At 40.0% G+C, this 16,978-nt stretch overlaps 1 protein-coding gene across 1 annotated transcript in view; it reads right to left on the bottom strand.

Annotated features, from left to right (window-relative positions):
* Window positions 1-15,509, bottom strand: part of HCRTR2 (hypocretin receptor 2) — a gene marked incomplete at both ends in the record, with an annotated part of 93,070 nt that extends 77,561 nt beyond the window's left edge. Inside the window, one exon of the mRNA XM_084890871.1 lies at window positions 15,287-15,509. Within this exon, the coding sequence (XP_084746997.1) occupies window positions 15,287-15,509 (223 nt within the window). The remainder of the gene's footprint in view (window positions 1-15,286) is intronic.
* Between the last annotated feature and the right edge of the window lie 1,469 nt (window positions 15,510-16,978).

Raw genomic sequence — 16,978 nt, 5'->3', positions numbered from 1 at the left:
AAAGATTAGAGATTCCTTGCAGGTAAGCAGCATGTCTCATTCACTTCTGTGCTTCCTCCACAGAATGTAATAGAACAGATTACATGCTGTGGGTGTTCAATAAATTTTTGCTGAATTAAATAAATAAAAAGGAAATAGCTCCAAATTAGATAAACCCTAGAAAACCTGTGTGTTGATTCAGGTTGCCTTATTTCTATGTGTGCACACTTTGCTGCTACCGTTGGACGGAATCCTTTGCTTTTCTATGTTGCTTTTATATCCTTTTGGATGATAAAGATCTATTTTCATGACTTCAAACCAACAATCTGTAGATGCTGCCATTGTTGCTGATTGTGACTGGGCACTCAGGGAAGTCTTATGCACTCCTATTTGCCAGGAGAGAAAATCCATGCCAGGCTTGACTTTTGCTGCCATTCCTCCTCCCCTCTCTGTGGCCAGGTGCCTACAATGAGTTACAAATCCCAGGGGCAGTGGTGATTAGTCCCTGAAACTCCAGACCCTTTCAGCTGAGTTTACAAAAATGCACATGAATATTTGTGGTTTTTTTAAACTACACACTTTATCTTTTTATTACGCACACTAGTTTCACTATCCAAGGAGAAATGAAAATGGGGAACAAAACACTGTATTTCTTTAGTGTGCTCATCCTTTGGGGAAGCAAAGTGATAATATGGGAGACTGTTCCAAGAGCACAATTCACAGCTCTCTAATATTAAATGGGGATATTTAATATTACTTACTACCTGGGAAAAAAGAGTGACTAATAGCCAAATCACATAGGTTGTTGTAGGATTAACTAAAATGTTGAAGAGTTATGTAATTAGAGCAATATAACAGCTCCAAAAAGTTTAATGTGTAAATTCTACTGGAATTTATTTAATTTACAGTAATGAGAAAGATTGACAAAAATTGGTTTAACTGGTTACGTGTTTGCCAAAATTAGCAAAGCCTTCTTTCTCCAGGCAAAACAGCACTTTGATTTTTAAAATTTTAAAAATTGATGAATATTTCAGGAAACTGAGGTCCAGAGTTAGTAAAAATTGTTTATGTTTTTCTTACTCCTCATTAAATAAAGAATCTAGAACTATTTAGCTATTCCCAACACTGCTCTTGTGCTCCATCTCAAAGTAACCAGAATTGTTGTGTCACTGGCAATGGGCAGGATGACAAAGGATTCCTAATGCCCAGGCTCTGTGGGCATTCCTGAAGCCTCCTGGGATGAGGCTATATTTGACCCTTTTTATTGCAGAAAGTTTGAGCTCCATGCCAAAACTGGTTTGGCTCAGTGGATAGAGCGTCAGCCTGCGGACTGAAAGGTCCCAGGTTCGATTCCGGTCGAGGGCATGTACATTGGTTATGGGCACATCCCTGTAGGGGGTGTGCAGGAGGCAGCTGGTTGATGTTTCTTTCTCATCGACATTTCTAGCTCTCTATCCCTCTCTCTTCCTCTCTGTGGAAAATCAATAAAATATATTAAAAAAAAAAAAAAAGAAAGAAAGAAAGAAAGAAAGTGTGGGCCCCTGGTAATAACTTTCAGTCTCAGCTTCTTACTGCATCTAGGTCACAAATGTTTCCTTAGACTTAAAAAAAAAAAAAAAAAGAAAGAAAAGAAAAATAGAAAAAACACAACAACAACAAATAAGAATTACTTTAAAACAAAGAGCAAAGATGGCTTAAGTAAGAATTTTGTACATTACATATTCTCCTCGGTTATTATGGAAATACATCATGTTATTTGGAAGGATCTTGGTATAAGTTTCTGGAGGAGGTGGGGAGAAAACCCTGCACTGTTGATAAATCCCACTTGTTTTTCATGACAAGAGCCAAACAGTTTCATGTTAATGTCCAGGGGATTTCAGTGCTGGCAAGAGATTTGCAAATGTTCTCTGGAATCATTACTTTAGTCATATAATATTCATTTTATGTGTGTGTTCCTTAAGATATTGACCAAAATGATCACAAACATAATTCAAATTACTGAATTTTTATTTTAAATGTTTATATCAAAGACATTTAAAGCCTGCAATGCCTTTTTTTTTAAAATGTACTCATCACTAAAGTATTTCTCCTGGTGAAAGTCTAATTTATTTGGTAGCTAACAATTGCTGCATGCCTAGCAATGTTCTAGACACTGAGGATGCACCTGCCAGAAAGACAAATAAAGGATCTCTCCTCATGGGACTTACATGATACATTGAGGACACACAGAAAAACTAACAAGTAAATCAAGAGTATAATTGCAAATAGTAATACATTCAATGCCAAATATAAAATAGGATGGTATCATAGTACAAGGGAGAGGGGTGATGATTCTGACTGAGTCTTCATAGAGACTTTGTCTGAAAGTGTGACATGTGACCTGAGAAGGAGCCAGCCATGAGAGGGTCAGAGGGGTTAGAGATTGTGAGCAGGAATATATTGAGTCTGTCCAAGGGAATTAACTTATGCTACAATGATCAAGAGATCGAGATGCTCCTTCTTGTGTGAATGCTAATTCAAGGACTTACTCATCTCTACTGTATTAATCTTTTTTGCTTCCCTAAAAGCTAGTTCTTTTACTCAGAGAATAATTGAGAATGTATTTTGACTTTGGAAAAGTCAAGGCCAGTTTTGGCATTTTTAAAGTTCAGAGGGTAGCTCTTTATATCTGCATGAAAAAAACTAAGGTGTATTAAAATGTTATTAGCTATATAATATAATCCCCCAAATGTGTCTCTGTGATTGTGTGTGCATGCATTTATGATTTATGATTTTTAAGTTATTAAATTATTTCTCTTTTCCACTGAGATAGTTTGGCTTCCTTTCACTAATTAGTTGCAAAGTCCATTATACCCAGGAAAAATAAACCATGTAAGTCTATGAACTAGGGTTACTGACTTTCAGGAATCTATGAGTCACCATCACCATCTCTGATGACTTTAAAAAAGAAGGTCATTCTAGGCTTCTGTCATCTGAAATATATATCAAGACCAAGCATGTAACTGTCCCAATAATTATGAAGTCCTTTCTTATACCAGCTAGTGAGATTTGTTAATGCATTTTCTTAAAGCTTTCTAAAATTGGAGAACTTTTACATGAAGTCCTCTCATTAAAGAGATTACGTTTTAAGATATTTTATCATAATGAAAAGTTAACTCAATTTCACCCAGTGTCAAAATGGGTTCATAAGCACTTAACCATATCTTTGTACTTCTATCCAGAAAAGTTAGCACAATCTGCACATTTGAAAAAAGATAAATTGGCTCTAAAATGGTATTTATGAGCAATGTAGTTCTCTACAAAAGTGGATGACTCATCAAATTTACTCTAAACTGATGAAATGAATTCTTACAGACAGTACCTTTTTGACTCACTTTCTAGCAATGTATTGATAAAATCAAGGCCACACATGGTTATAAACCATATCCTTTATAAATTCATTTTAGAGTCACTCAGTAGGAATAAAAAAATTACTAAAAATCTAGAAAAGAACATTGCAGCCTGCTCAGTGGTTAGAGCATTGGACTGTACACCAAAGGGTTGCAAATTCAAACCCTGGCCCTGGTTGGGGCTCCTGAGGAGGTAACCAATCAATGTGTCTCTCTCACATTGATGTTTCTCTCTCCCTATTTTTTTCTCTCATCCTTCCTCTACAGTACACTCTCTAAAAATCAATGGAAAACATATCCTTGGGTGAGGATTAACAAAGCAAACAAAAAAGTATATCACAATACTTAATCCCACCACTCTATTCCCAATGTGAACTACAAATAGCAAATAAAAGTGTGTTTAAATATATTTGTTTGTTTCCAGTTTTAAAATTTTGAAATTTTATTTCAATTTTTATAAATTTATTGGATTTAACATTGGTTAATAACAATATATAAATTTCAGGTGTTAACTTTATAAAACAACATATCTATACTTTATTGTGTAAAATTTTTAAACTAATCATAGTTTAAGAAATTTTGAAGTGTTACCATGTTAACTGGTAGAGAAATGTTCCCTGTAATTCCCTTAGGAATGACCTGAGGTCAATGTGATATCTCTTTTGATTATTTGAATGATAAAAATGCCATTATGAATAAATTTTCAAGTGAGCACTAGAAAATTGCAATTGAGTTGGAGCAAAAATTGGGGATTTCATTTGAATATATAAAAATATTTATTAGATCTCAAATTTTTCATCTTTTGGGTCTCAGTATAGGGCTAAAAAAAGATTTAAAGGTCAAGATGGCAAGGAGTACAGTAACTTTTTGAAATCCCCACAATAAGTTACTATAAAAATTATTTTAGTGAAAACTGTATAGAATATTGGAAAATATTAATAAAGCCATGACATGTAATATTCGTACATACATCTTTCAGGAAAATAATATGAAAAATTATGTAAACAGAAATTTCTCAAATTTAAATATTCAGCAAAGCAAAAAAGCAACAGTTTTTCCTATATTTTAGTCTTCTTCCTTTTCCCTTCCTTTATTTTGTTCTCTATTTTCTCCCTTTCTTCTTTTCTCCTTTCCTTCCTTATACTAATACAGCATGTATAAAACCTCATAGAAATAATTACTTAGATAATTTTGATTCTCCTTTATTATCATTTTTTTTTCATTGAAGTAGACTTAATTTAATGAACCCCAAACAGAACTCAAACTCCAGTGTAAAACCTTCACAAATCTTTCTCCTTTTGGGTTTATTCTTTACATTAAGCCCAGAATGCTCTCATGAAAAAATGCAAACCAATGGCAGCACTCTCTTTACAAACTTTTAAGGCTCCCTTTAAATCACATTGTCAAAGCCAGCCAAGATCCTCAGTCTGGTACACAAGGTCTTTCGAAACCCAACCCTTATCTAATGCTCCAGCCTTACCTCTAGACTCTCCTCATCTGCAGTTACACTTGAGTTACCCAAGTGCTTAACACTCTCTTCATAGCCCATGCTATTTCACACATCTTTGATTTTGCTCATGTTGTTTCCTCTGCTTAGAACATCCTTACCCAATTTTCTTCACCTGTATAACTTGTATTTATGCAATAGAACTCAGTGTAGGTGTCAACTCCTCCTGGGGCTTTCTCTAATCCCCCAATTGGAATGAAATGCCCTTCTTATAGGCTTTCACTATATCCTATAACCATCTGTCAGAACACTTGCCGCATTACATTGAAATAATCTATTGATATGCTTCTCTCACCAACTGGAGTATAGGTTCCCTGGCTTCTAATATCTTTGTACCCTAGATTTTTTTTAGCATGGTAATTAATTTAGCAAAGTTTCCCAATATTTTAAGTTAATTTTATTGGCAGAGATTCAAAATGTGAAGTGGATATATTTATCAACTTATTTTAGTCGTATGCCATGAGTACAATTCCTCTAAATTTCCTTGTTCTGAATCTATTCAAGTTAAAAATTATTGTAACAATGGTATGGATTTCCATGACAGATATAAGGTTCCTTTACACTTTCCAGCTTCTCTTGCAATTAGGGTTATAGAATGTGATTGTTGCTGAAACCGGTTTGGTTCAGTGGTAGAGCGTCGGTCTGCGGACTGAAAGGTCCCAGGTTCGATTCCGGTCAAGGGCATGTACCCGGGTTGCGGGCACATCCCCAGTAGGGGGTGTGCAAGAGGCAGCTGATTGATGATTCTCTCTCATCGATGTTTCTAACTCTCTATTCCTCTCTCTTCCTCTCTGTAAAAAAATCAATAAAAAATAAAATATTAAAAAAAAAAGAATGTGATTGTTATGGTCAAGTGATCATGGGTAAAATTAACATGTGTAGCTTCTGGGAAAAAGTAGTTAGAACCCAATATTTTTTTTCTAGTCCATATTTCTCCTACCATGACAATTTATCTCCAAATTTTAAAATCCTATGTAATAAAAGGCTAATATGGAAATTGTCCCCTCAGGAGTTTGATTGATTGGGAGTTCAACTGCTCTCTATGACATGCGCTGACCACCAGGGGGCAGCATGGAATGAAGGAAGGCCCTGCCAGCAGCGGGAAAGCCCCAATCAGCCCTGATCGCTGGCTAGGCTTAGGGATCCTACATACACACATTTCTTGAACTGGGCCTCTAGTAATAATAAAATAACACATGTATTATCTTACCCTTCTAAAGGGTCAGGAAACTGTGAAAAACTTAGCCAGACTGTCCTATCTCAGAGTCTGTTAACTTTCAGTCAAAATACAATCACAGTCATTTAAGACTCAATCTAGCTGAAGGATGTGCTCTCAAAATCATACGTGTGGTTGTTAGAGGCCATATTTCCTCTATGGATATTGGATGGATATTTAGTATCTCTCAATGAGGCATCTTACTTCCAAGAGCAAGAGAGAGAGTGGGGACTCAAAGTAGAAGCTGTGATCTCTTATAGGAGCTCTAATCTTGAAAGATACATACTATCATCTGTGCTGTATGTTGTCTGTCACTCAGAGCAATCCTGGAACAATGTGGAAAAGGACTACACAAGGATGGGGAGACCAGAAAATGAAGGAACATCAGGAGCTACCTTGGAGGCTGGTTACCAAGGAGACCACTTGTTAAGGTTTATAAAACTCGGGGGCACCTGGACCACCAGTTATTGGATGGAACAGGGTCTAGTATGGCATTGCCCAGCTATTCAGACCAATAAAACTCTCATAAAGATTCCTTTACAGAAAGAGGCTGTGATGATTAAAAGGACTTCAAGTATTCTAGGAGTTGCAAGAGTGACTTCTTATTGTATATTTAAACATTGGAACGCTATTTTATTTTATTTTTGCCAGGTGTGTAAATTTGGTTAATAAACATCTGAACACAGAATGTTGCCAACACCAGGTATCAAAGACATCACAGCTGAAGGCCAGGCAAATGTAGTTAGTATCCCTCATCCTGTTATCTTCTAATAAAGGAAAATGGCAAACTTTCCCAAGGTGACACAAAACTCCTTGATATTTCCATATACTCAAACTTTTCTTTTAAGGTGATTTTAAATCACTTCAAGTACTTGATTTCTTTCCCCCATTAATTGTTGAGAAGAATAAATAAGTAACAATATCTTCTGAAGAGAGAAATATTATATAAATATTAAACATTGTTTATATGTGTTTAATATTGAAAGCAAATTACTGGAAAAGACTTAATGTTAATAATCCTAAAATATTTTAAAGAATAAAGTACATATTCTGAACATTTTGTTGTTGTTGTTTATTAGAAAACAGTTCTACTGGCAATAAAGTTAATACTATTTTAAATATGTATGAAATCCATTTACTCGGTTAAGAGATCATCTCTCTTTGAGAACAAAGGTAAAATTAACAAATGCAGTCCAATGAATCATCTATTCAAATACTGGCCATATATGTCATGTATTTCATCTTAAAATGTTCTATTGTTAATGTCTAATGGTCATTTCATATCTGGTGTTATGAGTTATGCCTCTGGACATATGTAGCACCATTATGCTCTAGGAACAATGTTGTGTGATATATTGACCTATTCAGTTAAATCAAAATAAATTTATAATTTTTAAAAGTTAACATCCTATCTAATAAAAAGGGAATATGCTAATTGACCCAAATGCTGTTGCAAGATGGTGATGCCCACAGCCAATAAGGAGGGGGATATGCTCATTACTGCCCCGCCCTCAAAGATTGTGGCACCCACAACCAAAACGAGGGAATATGCTAATTAACGGCCACACCCTCAAAGATGGCGGCACCCACAGGCACAAGATGGTGGCGCCCAGTCCCTTCAGCCGAGCCTGGGTGGCAGGCATGCAGCAAGGCTGGGCCCACTCCCAGGTAGGTTTGGCCACTCCTTGCACCTGCCTTCAGAGTCCCCCAGTCCCCTCAGCTCCCTAGTCACCCAGGGCCAGCCCAAGGCACAGGCAAATGTCAGATGGCGGCTGGCCAGCTGATGCTGGAGGCACAGGTAAGCCTTGGATGGTGCTTGGATTGTGGCTGCCCAGCCATCCATTGTCACCTGAGGCTTGTGCTTCTTTTTTTTTTTTTTTTTTTAATATATTTTATTGATTTTTTACAGAGAGGAAGAGAGAGGGACAGAGAGTTAGAAACATCGATGAGAGAGAATCATTGATCAGCTGCCTCTTGCACACCCCCTACTGGGGATATGTCCGCAACCAAGTCACATGCCCTTGACCGGAATTGAACCTGGGACCTCCCAGTCCAAAGGCCGACAATATCCACTGAGTCAAACTGGTTTCGGCAAGGCTTGTGCTTCTGGTAGTGCAGCAGCAGAGGTGTGATGAGGCATTGCCTTCCCCTGATTGCTGGGTAACCCCTGAGGACTCCTGGACTGTGAGAGGGGCAGGCGGGGCTGAGGGACACCACCCCTTCCCCCTTACCCCCAGTGCATTAATTTTCATTCACTGAGCCTCTAGTTAATTATAACATAGGATGAAAAAATAAACTAAAATGCATGTGTAGGTTTGAAAACTTAAAAAGGAAAAAAAAGCATTAGGTCATGTAAGATATTGAATGATAGAACATCAGTCTTAACTTATTCCTAAACCCAGCACAATAAACAAAATAATACTTGGCCACAATTACCTAACCTGTATCCAATGAATCACCCCCTGGCCAGGCAAAAGTATTTTTGGAAGTGCCTATAAAACCTTGAATTTTTCTCTTGTGAAGTAACTGTAGCCTGACCTTGATTAGTTTATCAGATGAGCTCACAGCTATAGTCTGTCAGAGAAATGCCATGGCAACATGCCAGAACAACTCTGAATTGTCAAGAGGGCACACCTAAGTATCATTTCCACTTTCCTTTCTTTTGTGTTTCTTAATCAGAATTAGAAGCAAATAAGAGAGACAGGATGAAATAATGGAACACAAGTGAGCCATGGAACCCTATGGATTCTTATTTGCAACCTAATGCTGCTACTTACTGTAGGACTAAACTTTGGAACACATTAAAATAGCTTTTTGAATTTCATTTATCTCATTTATGAAACAAAGCTATTAAATTCCTCAGTAAAAGCTTGTTATGTGGCATCAATGAAATACATTCATTGTGGAGCCTGGCATATAGTACACAATAAATATTCTTCCTTTCTCTTTGCAGTGAGGAAAGGAACTAGAAATGAATATCCCCAGCTTCGTCCATCACATGACATTGAATGCACCTTACTAGTGAGCCATTACTTAATGGAGCCAACGGCACTAAGGCTGTGGGATATGTCAGGATGCTATAGGAAGAAAGATGGAAACATCTTGTTTCATCAGAGAAATAATAACAGCAATGCCTATTCCTAAAATTTGAGAAACTGAATGAGAATTCAGGGACTTTGGAATGCTAAAATAGCTTCAGAGCATGAGGATTTGGAATTATATTCTAAAACATGAAATAATTAAAATTACATCTATACTAATAAAAGGGTAATATGCTAATTAGACCAGGAGACCTTTCAGACATCCTTCCGGACAAAGCCATGGTGGTGGGGCCGAGGCACAGGCAGTTGGGGGAAAGCAGGCTGGCAGGGGGGTCAGCTGGGGGTGAGCAGGCCAGCAGGGGCAGGGCAATTGTGGATGATCAGGCCAGAGAAAGGAGCAGTTAGGGGGAAGCAGGTGGGAACGAGCAGGCCAACAAGGGCGGCAGTTGGGAACGAGCTGGCTGGCAGGTTGGGTGCTGTTGGGGGGTGAACAGGTCGGTGGGAAGGCAGTTCGGGGCAAGCAGGCCAGTGGGCAGCACAGTTGTAGGCAAGCAGGCTGGTGGGGGCCGGCAGTTAGGGGTGATTAGGCTTGGAGAGAGGGCAGTTTGGGTTGATCAGGCTGGCAGGCAGGTGAATGGTTAGGAATCAGCAGTCACAGATTGTGAGCGGGATGTCCAACTGCCGGTTTAGGCCCGATTCCAGTTATTGGGCCTAAACAGGCAGTCGGACATCCTCCAAGGGGTCCCAGATTGGGGAGGGTGAGGGTAGGCTTAGGAACACCCCCGCCCCTGGGGGAATGAATTTTCATGTGCCAGGCCACTCGTAAATATATAAAATGCATATGTATGACCTAATACATAGCAAGAAAAAAAATTAAAACTGAAATACTCATTTATAAAACAAATTTGTATTCAAGTGTCAGATTGGTCATTTTTTGAAAATTGGTATTTTTTTATATTTCACTTTACTCATATTTTTTTTAATGTAGGAAGAATCCATTACATGCAAGTTATAGTACCAATTGTTATTCCATTAGTGCCTGTTCATGATAAATATTGCTGTTAACTATGAAATGGGCATTTAAAAAATTACCACTGAGATTTTGTTCAAGTAAAAAACATGATTTATATTACCCAGTAAAACTAACTAGTTATAATTTTAATAAAAAGATGGAGGCACACTTTAACTCTTATTCAAATAAGTCTGTTTTGCATTCTGCAACTAAAAACATACACGTTCAAAGCTTAATGACAGTATTAATATTACCTTTTACAGTCACCACTCATGACTTCTATGGAGTCCTGGAGGAGATGAATAAGGTATTATCTCCAACCTCTTTCTGCTTCCTGTGTAGGAAAGGCTGGGTTGCACACACCCACAGAGCTGAAGTAGGCATCAGAAGAAGCGTCAAAGAAGTGTCTCTTAGTTTTAGGAATAGTGAGAACTTGTAACTCTGCCATTTCCACACATGGGACGTAAGATTGGCTTTGTAAGAAGCAACCCTGTTACAGATATTCTTCCCACTCCACCAACCCAATTTAGCTTCACTGCTGTTGGGTAAACTCTTTTTAAAAAAATATTTTTAATTGATTTTTTACAGAGAGGAAGGGAGAGGGATAGAGTTAGAAACATCAATGAGAGAGAACCATCGACCAGCTGCCTCTTGAACACCTCCCTACCGGGGATGTGCTCACAATCAATGCACATGCCCTTGACTGGGATCGAACCTGGGACCCTTCAGTCCGCAGGCCAAGGATCTATCCACTGAGCCAAACCGGTTTCAGCTGTTGGGTAAGCTCTTAATGAGCAGTGTGCTTTAACTCAGTTAAATCAACATATCATTGCCGTGTTTTTTTGTGTGTGTGTGTCTGTGTGTACATGGGTTCCATTTAAAACATTAACAGTAATAGACCAACCAACTAACAATTTAAAAATTCTGTGAATGGACTCATGCAGGCAAACTGAAACCATGAAAGAGAGAGAAAAAAATTATCATGATAGGAATGACTTGCACAGAGAGGTGAGAAGGCAATGCAAGTCACTCGGTATAAAGGCTATAAGCACCTGTTAGGGGGTTGGTGGGTGGAGCTGGGATAGAAAAGAAGAATAACATATGCCAACTTCATTTTATGAATAGCTGATAGCAAAATCCTCAATTGAGAAAAGGCCAGATCCACTTTACTAATACCTTTCAGTTAAATACACAATTCAGAAGAAGGATATAGCTGAGACCATAAGGAGCTACAGAACTACAGTCTGGCCATGGAGGCAGAAGACAGCTGCAAACCACATTGGTGAGATACTTCAACAATGGGAATGAAGGAAGAGAAATTGGCATTTAGTGTTTACTATGTGTTGGTGAATAAATCATCCTCATCAGATTTATATAAGACAGGCATTACCACCCTTAATTTTCAATGGAGAAAAAAAAAACGAAAAAAAAAAACAACAGACTTGGAGAGCTTAATAACTAGTTAATGGTCACATGAGAAGCAAGAAGCACAGATGGACTCATGTTATTTGTTGAATGTTCTCCTCATTTTTCATATGGCAACACCAACAGGAAAATAGAAGCATTCTAGGTAAAAAAAAAAAAAAAAAATATATATATATATATATATATATATATATATATATATATATATATATAATCTCGAAAGGCAGAGCATTACTCACTTTCTCCAAATGTTGAATGTTTAAACTGATTAGAACCTATCTCTCAGTGTCAACTATAAAAATAACATGTAGGACTTAAAGAGTTTCCTTTGAGTTGTCCTCAAGAGCCCTCTCCCCCAAAATATATAATTAAAATAAACCCACCATAATATTGCTCAAAATGTACTAGTCAAGTAATTGGCTATATAGCATAAGGCACACCCAGGAGTAGGTTTTATGGGGAACAATTTAATGCTGGCAAATACTGCTTTCAAAAAGAACACTGTCCCACCCTCACCCCTAGGACTTAAATTATATAATGAAATGTGTGTGCCTTAGATGAGAATGATTATACTTATGAAACTCCATGTAGAGTAATATTTGACTTCATTTTTATGACTTTTGTCACTTTTTTGCAGGAAACTGCTTTCCATCTCTGGGAAGTATTCCCTGATAGTGGAGAGGGCATACAATGAGAGAGGAGCTGTGGACTAAAGAAAATAAGGTGGGATGATCAAAACTTTATCATCCTGGTACATCACTTCACAAAAGGGCATTGTGGTAGAAATGCCTTCTAACTGGTACGTTATATTTGTAAGTTCAACAAGGTTGATATTTTCCAAGTAGTCAGTTGCAGGCAAGTGCAAATGATGAATGGACTTAAAGGGTCAGTGATTACATCTGCTACTTACATTATGGTATTTCACCTTCAAACCTAAGGTTGCCTCTTTATCTTGAAGAATAATATGATTTTTTTTGTCCTGCCAATCTCTGAGTAAAATTACTGATACCAGAGGGGCAAAAAAACAGTTCTCAATGTAATCTGTTTTGCAAATTTGACAGTGACATCAAAGAGCAGGAAGTTGTCTGTGAGTAATGACACTGCTCATTTGTCTAAATGTCAAATTTAACCTCATCAACTCTCAGAATATGTCAGTAAAGAATGAATTCCAGTTCAGCTAGAGAGGGTTTCAGTATCATTCAGTGCTGAACAAAATAGCTGTCAGAATCTTAAAAGCAGAGGGCTTTGATTAAAGCTTTCTTTGTAAGCTAAATGGAAATGGCCATTTCAGCACTTGGAGCTATGGACAGCACTCTTTTCCTTAGGTAATGAAACAAGTTGTCTTCTTGAGATTAAAACATTCCCCAGATTAGCAAGCATGTGCCCCTAAACTATTCAATTAGGATATAAAGAGTATGAATCACAGGTAGGTCTGTGCAAAGCCAGAATGAAATAACAGCAAAGAGGAGCAAATTTTATGACAGAGATTAAGCCTGAAATAAAATTAGAGAAGGGAAATATGATTTGTAGCTATCCCTTCAAGACATATCAAACATTTACTGCAATGCAATAACATTTCCCCAAGGAAAGTTTTTTTGTTGGAAAGAATAATAGAACCATTAACCCCTTGTGGTAATTTACTAGCATTGGACACAGGTGCAGAAGAGAATAGGAAGTATGTTTAATAGACTTGCAGACAATCAGGTGTAAGGAATTCATTCTCTGTATGCTTTCTAGCTCTAAGGTAGAAAATTCTTGAAGGATTCTGGATATGAGGTCATGAAAAAATGGAATTGAATCTGAAGCATGTTCCTTAATGAGTAATTTCATTTTCTAAGTCTTGCTTCTTCTGTCAAATGTGGGCTACTTTGAAGTTTAAGTGAGAGAGTGTATATGAAGGGGTCTAGCACACATTAGGTCCTCAACAGGTTTTCAATTGGAATTATTCACTTAGTATTAAGTGTTGGCATAATGCAGTGCAATGTTCCTATAGTGGGGGCCATGTGTCTGGATAGTTGGAACACTAAGGATGGATGACAAGAAGAAGGAAAACAAGACAGGCATTGTTATTAACAGATGTGTCCTTATAACAAAGAGCCCTACTCATGTGTATTTGCACCTTCATCCACCTTGTTGGCATCCCCAAAATATTCCCTTATGTTTATATTTTTAAAAAAAACCAACAAAAGAAAAAAAAGTCTAAAATAATACAGGAAGAGCAAACTAAAGTTCTCAGAAAAGTCTTATTTCTCTTATCAAATACTAAGTCTACCAACTTTCTCCAGAACACCTCTCCATCATGTACTACCAACTACCCTCACTACCTGCTAAGCTGATGAGAGACTACTTTGAGTGCCTCCTGCCCAGACTGACACACTGGGAGAGAGAAGGTAAAAATGAGAAAATGCTGAAAGCCTGGTGAGTTCCTTTGTCATCCTCCACTGAAGCTACACATTATTTGTTTTGGACTTCAAAGCCTCCAGGACTATTTCACATCCCTCCTCTTCTTCCCTTTTCATAATCATGAGGGAGAGAGCATCCTCTCCTAGCCTCCCCGCTCCCCTCCTGTTCTTTTCAACAGAGATTCCCTCCGCACTGCCCTCTGCATATGAACTGCCTTCCACTCTCCATTCATCAAGGCACATGCTCGGTCCATTCACAATTCATGTTAAGTCCTCACGGCCCTCCTAAAGCCCTTTTAAAGTGGATTCCCTAGCTGCACCACCACAGCCATCATATCACCATCACACCCACTCCCCAACCCTCAGAAATCATGCAGAGGCGGGGGAATGGGCTGGGTTTGCATGCAAATTTAGACAGGGACAAATAGAGATAAGCCTAGCATTAAAATTGGTCTTGTTTGGCGTGGAGGGAGGGGACACCACACACACACACACACACACACACACACACAACAGTCAGTTACAAATATTTCTGAACCATCGCAACAGCATGTTCTGGGGGAGGGGGAGGGTAGGGATATTGGTTGAATGTATGAATGAATGAATGATGAATGGATGGATGGATGATTGGGATCTCCTTGGCACTTTTCTCAGATGCCCCTCCTTCTTGATTGCTCCCAGGATGGTTCCTCTCTAATTAAGCCTCAGTACCTGAGTGCACCTCGCTGCTTCGCCTCCGCCTCCACCCCCTGCCCTTTCATGCCCATCTCCAGACAGAGCCTAACCCTCCACGCCAAAGGGCACTCCACCTCGCCCGCAAACCCTCCGTGACTCCAAAAGCCAAAGCAAGCTTGCTCCGTAGGGGCAACAGCTTTTCATCCTTCCAGCTTTCCTTCTCCCCAAAGCCCCTGAAACCACCAGCCATGCCCCCACAAAAGGATGGACCATTTCCCCTCACTCCGAATCCACCTGGCGCCAGCCCTCCCCGCCCCTCTCCCGGCACTTTGCAACCCAGGCGCTCCGAAGAGAAACGCGGTTCCGCTCCCCGCTTCTCTCTGCAGAAAAAAAGAAAACACCCAAAACAAAACAAAACAAAAACAAAAAAACAAGGAATCACCCTTCCAACGCTCCGACCTTGGTCCTGGTTCCTAAAATCAGAAAACTTTTTTTTTTTTTTTTTTAATAGAAAACCCCACCCCGAGAGCAGGGACCTTTGTTTGCATCCCAGGGGGAGGGAGGGGTCTCGGAGCTTTTTGCAGCCTGGGGCGAAGGGTATGCGACAGCCCTCTTGGGGGCTGCTGGGGACAGGACTCACCCAGGATGTTCCCAACGAGCGCCACCACGAACACGATGATGTACCCCGCGATCAGGACCCACTCGTATTCCTTGGGGTGCAGGTATTCCCTCCACAGGTACCGCAGGAATTCCTCGTCGTCATAGTCGGTGGGGCTCAAGAAGGGCTCCTGAGTTTCATTCAGCTCCGGAGCGGATGTCCAGTTGCGGCAAGGGGGGGAGTCCTCCAGTTTGGTGCCGGACATCACGGGGCTCCAGTCCGGTTCGGCTCGGCTCAGTGCTGCAAGCGGCTCTGCCCCTGCCCCATGAGCAGTGGGATCCGCGGCGGAACGGCTGCTGCGCGGAGAGGCGAGAAGGGGCTCCGAAGAGAAAATGACGTGAAAAGTTCAGGAGCCAATGCCTCCTCCGGAGTCCTGCGCCCCGCAACTTCTGCTGCCACCGGAGCCCCGGGCTGGCTTTGCAGGCGCTTCTGCACCGGGGAGCGGGGAGCGAGGTGCCTGAGGACTTAGGGACCGGGCGCTGGAGCTGCAGCAATGACACCGGGAGGAGACGCTACCTCCGCTGGGCTCGGCTCAAGCTCAATTACTCCTCATTCCTGCACTGAGCCCGCAGCCCACAGCCTCCACCCGCGCTGCTGATGGAGAGCTGGAGTGGGAGGGGAAAAAGTAATGAAAATGATTTCAACCTGTTTCTCTGCGGGTCCAATCTTCGTCTTTGCTACTTTCTATTTCCCCCTCCATGTCTCACCTGCAGTTTCTCTTAATCATACATGTGTAGGTCTGTGCACATGGCAACATGGCAACGCATGGTGCACGCAGGATGTATCTGATGCCTTTGTCTCTGTGATGTCCGTATAAAGGGGATGAGGAGGAATCCCTGTGTTCCTCCAGCAGCACCCTGCACAAGTCATTCCAGGCAGATAGTTTAACATGTGTTTAGCTTTTCTAATTCAGCATCTCTCCCTGAAAACTGGGAAATGAGACCCTTTTGTAAGGCATAGTGAGTGAAAGTTTGTGTTTGCAACAGCAAGTGTCATGTGAAACAGAGCAGCGGATTCTTAAAGGACACCGAGGGTCATCAGTGCACTCACAGTTAAACGTGCTCAAGCGAAGGAGCCACGCCAACCAGCATGAACGGGGTTCCCAGCTGGATGGGGTGGTTGAAGCAGGATTGCTCTCTGGTGATTGCCACACCCGCTGGTCTTCCTTCTCCTGGACTCACGGCTGATATCACCTGTCATTCTCTCACTGATTGATTTGGTCTCTAAGAAAAAGTATTTGGGGATGTGTCTGAGTTTGACTTCAAGATCCTTTCGTTCTCAGTAAGCCTGATGGGAATATTGCATTTGCTTGATTATAATCTTGGACTTGGGAAGGACCTTGGGATCATCTAGGCTAGACTCCAGCAGAATAGTAGAAGCCTCCTGAAAACATTGCTGATGTGTCCCTGGTTTGGATGTGACACCGTAATTTATTACATCCACCATTATGGGACTGCTTTAAAGTTTAGAAAACTCTGCCACACATTGAAACAAGGTATTTAACCAACATTTGTCTTTCTCAGTCTTGATATCTAATTCGTAGTTGGCATCTTAGTGCTGCATGGATTAAGTCTTCCACGTGACAATTCTTCACATATTCAAAGTAAGAACCACAACCAAAGGACTTGTATGTGTGCATATAAGTTTAACCAATGGACACAGACGCAGGAGGGG

The sequence above is a fragment of the Pipistrellus hanaki genome (genome assembly GCF_964339955.1).
Source record: "Pipistrellus hanaki genome assembly, chromosome: 7".
Lineage (NCBI taxonomy): Eukaryota > Metazoa > Chordata > Mammalia > Chiroptera > Vespertilionidae > Pipistrellus > Pipistrellus hanaki.
The sequence above is the reverse complement of the archived record's forward strand: the minus strand, read 5'-3'. Positions and strand labels throughout refer to the sequence as shown.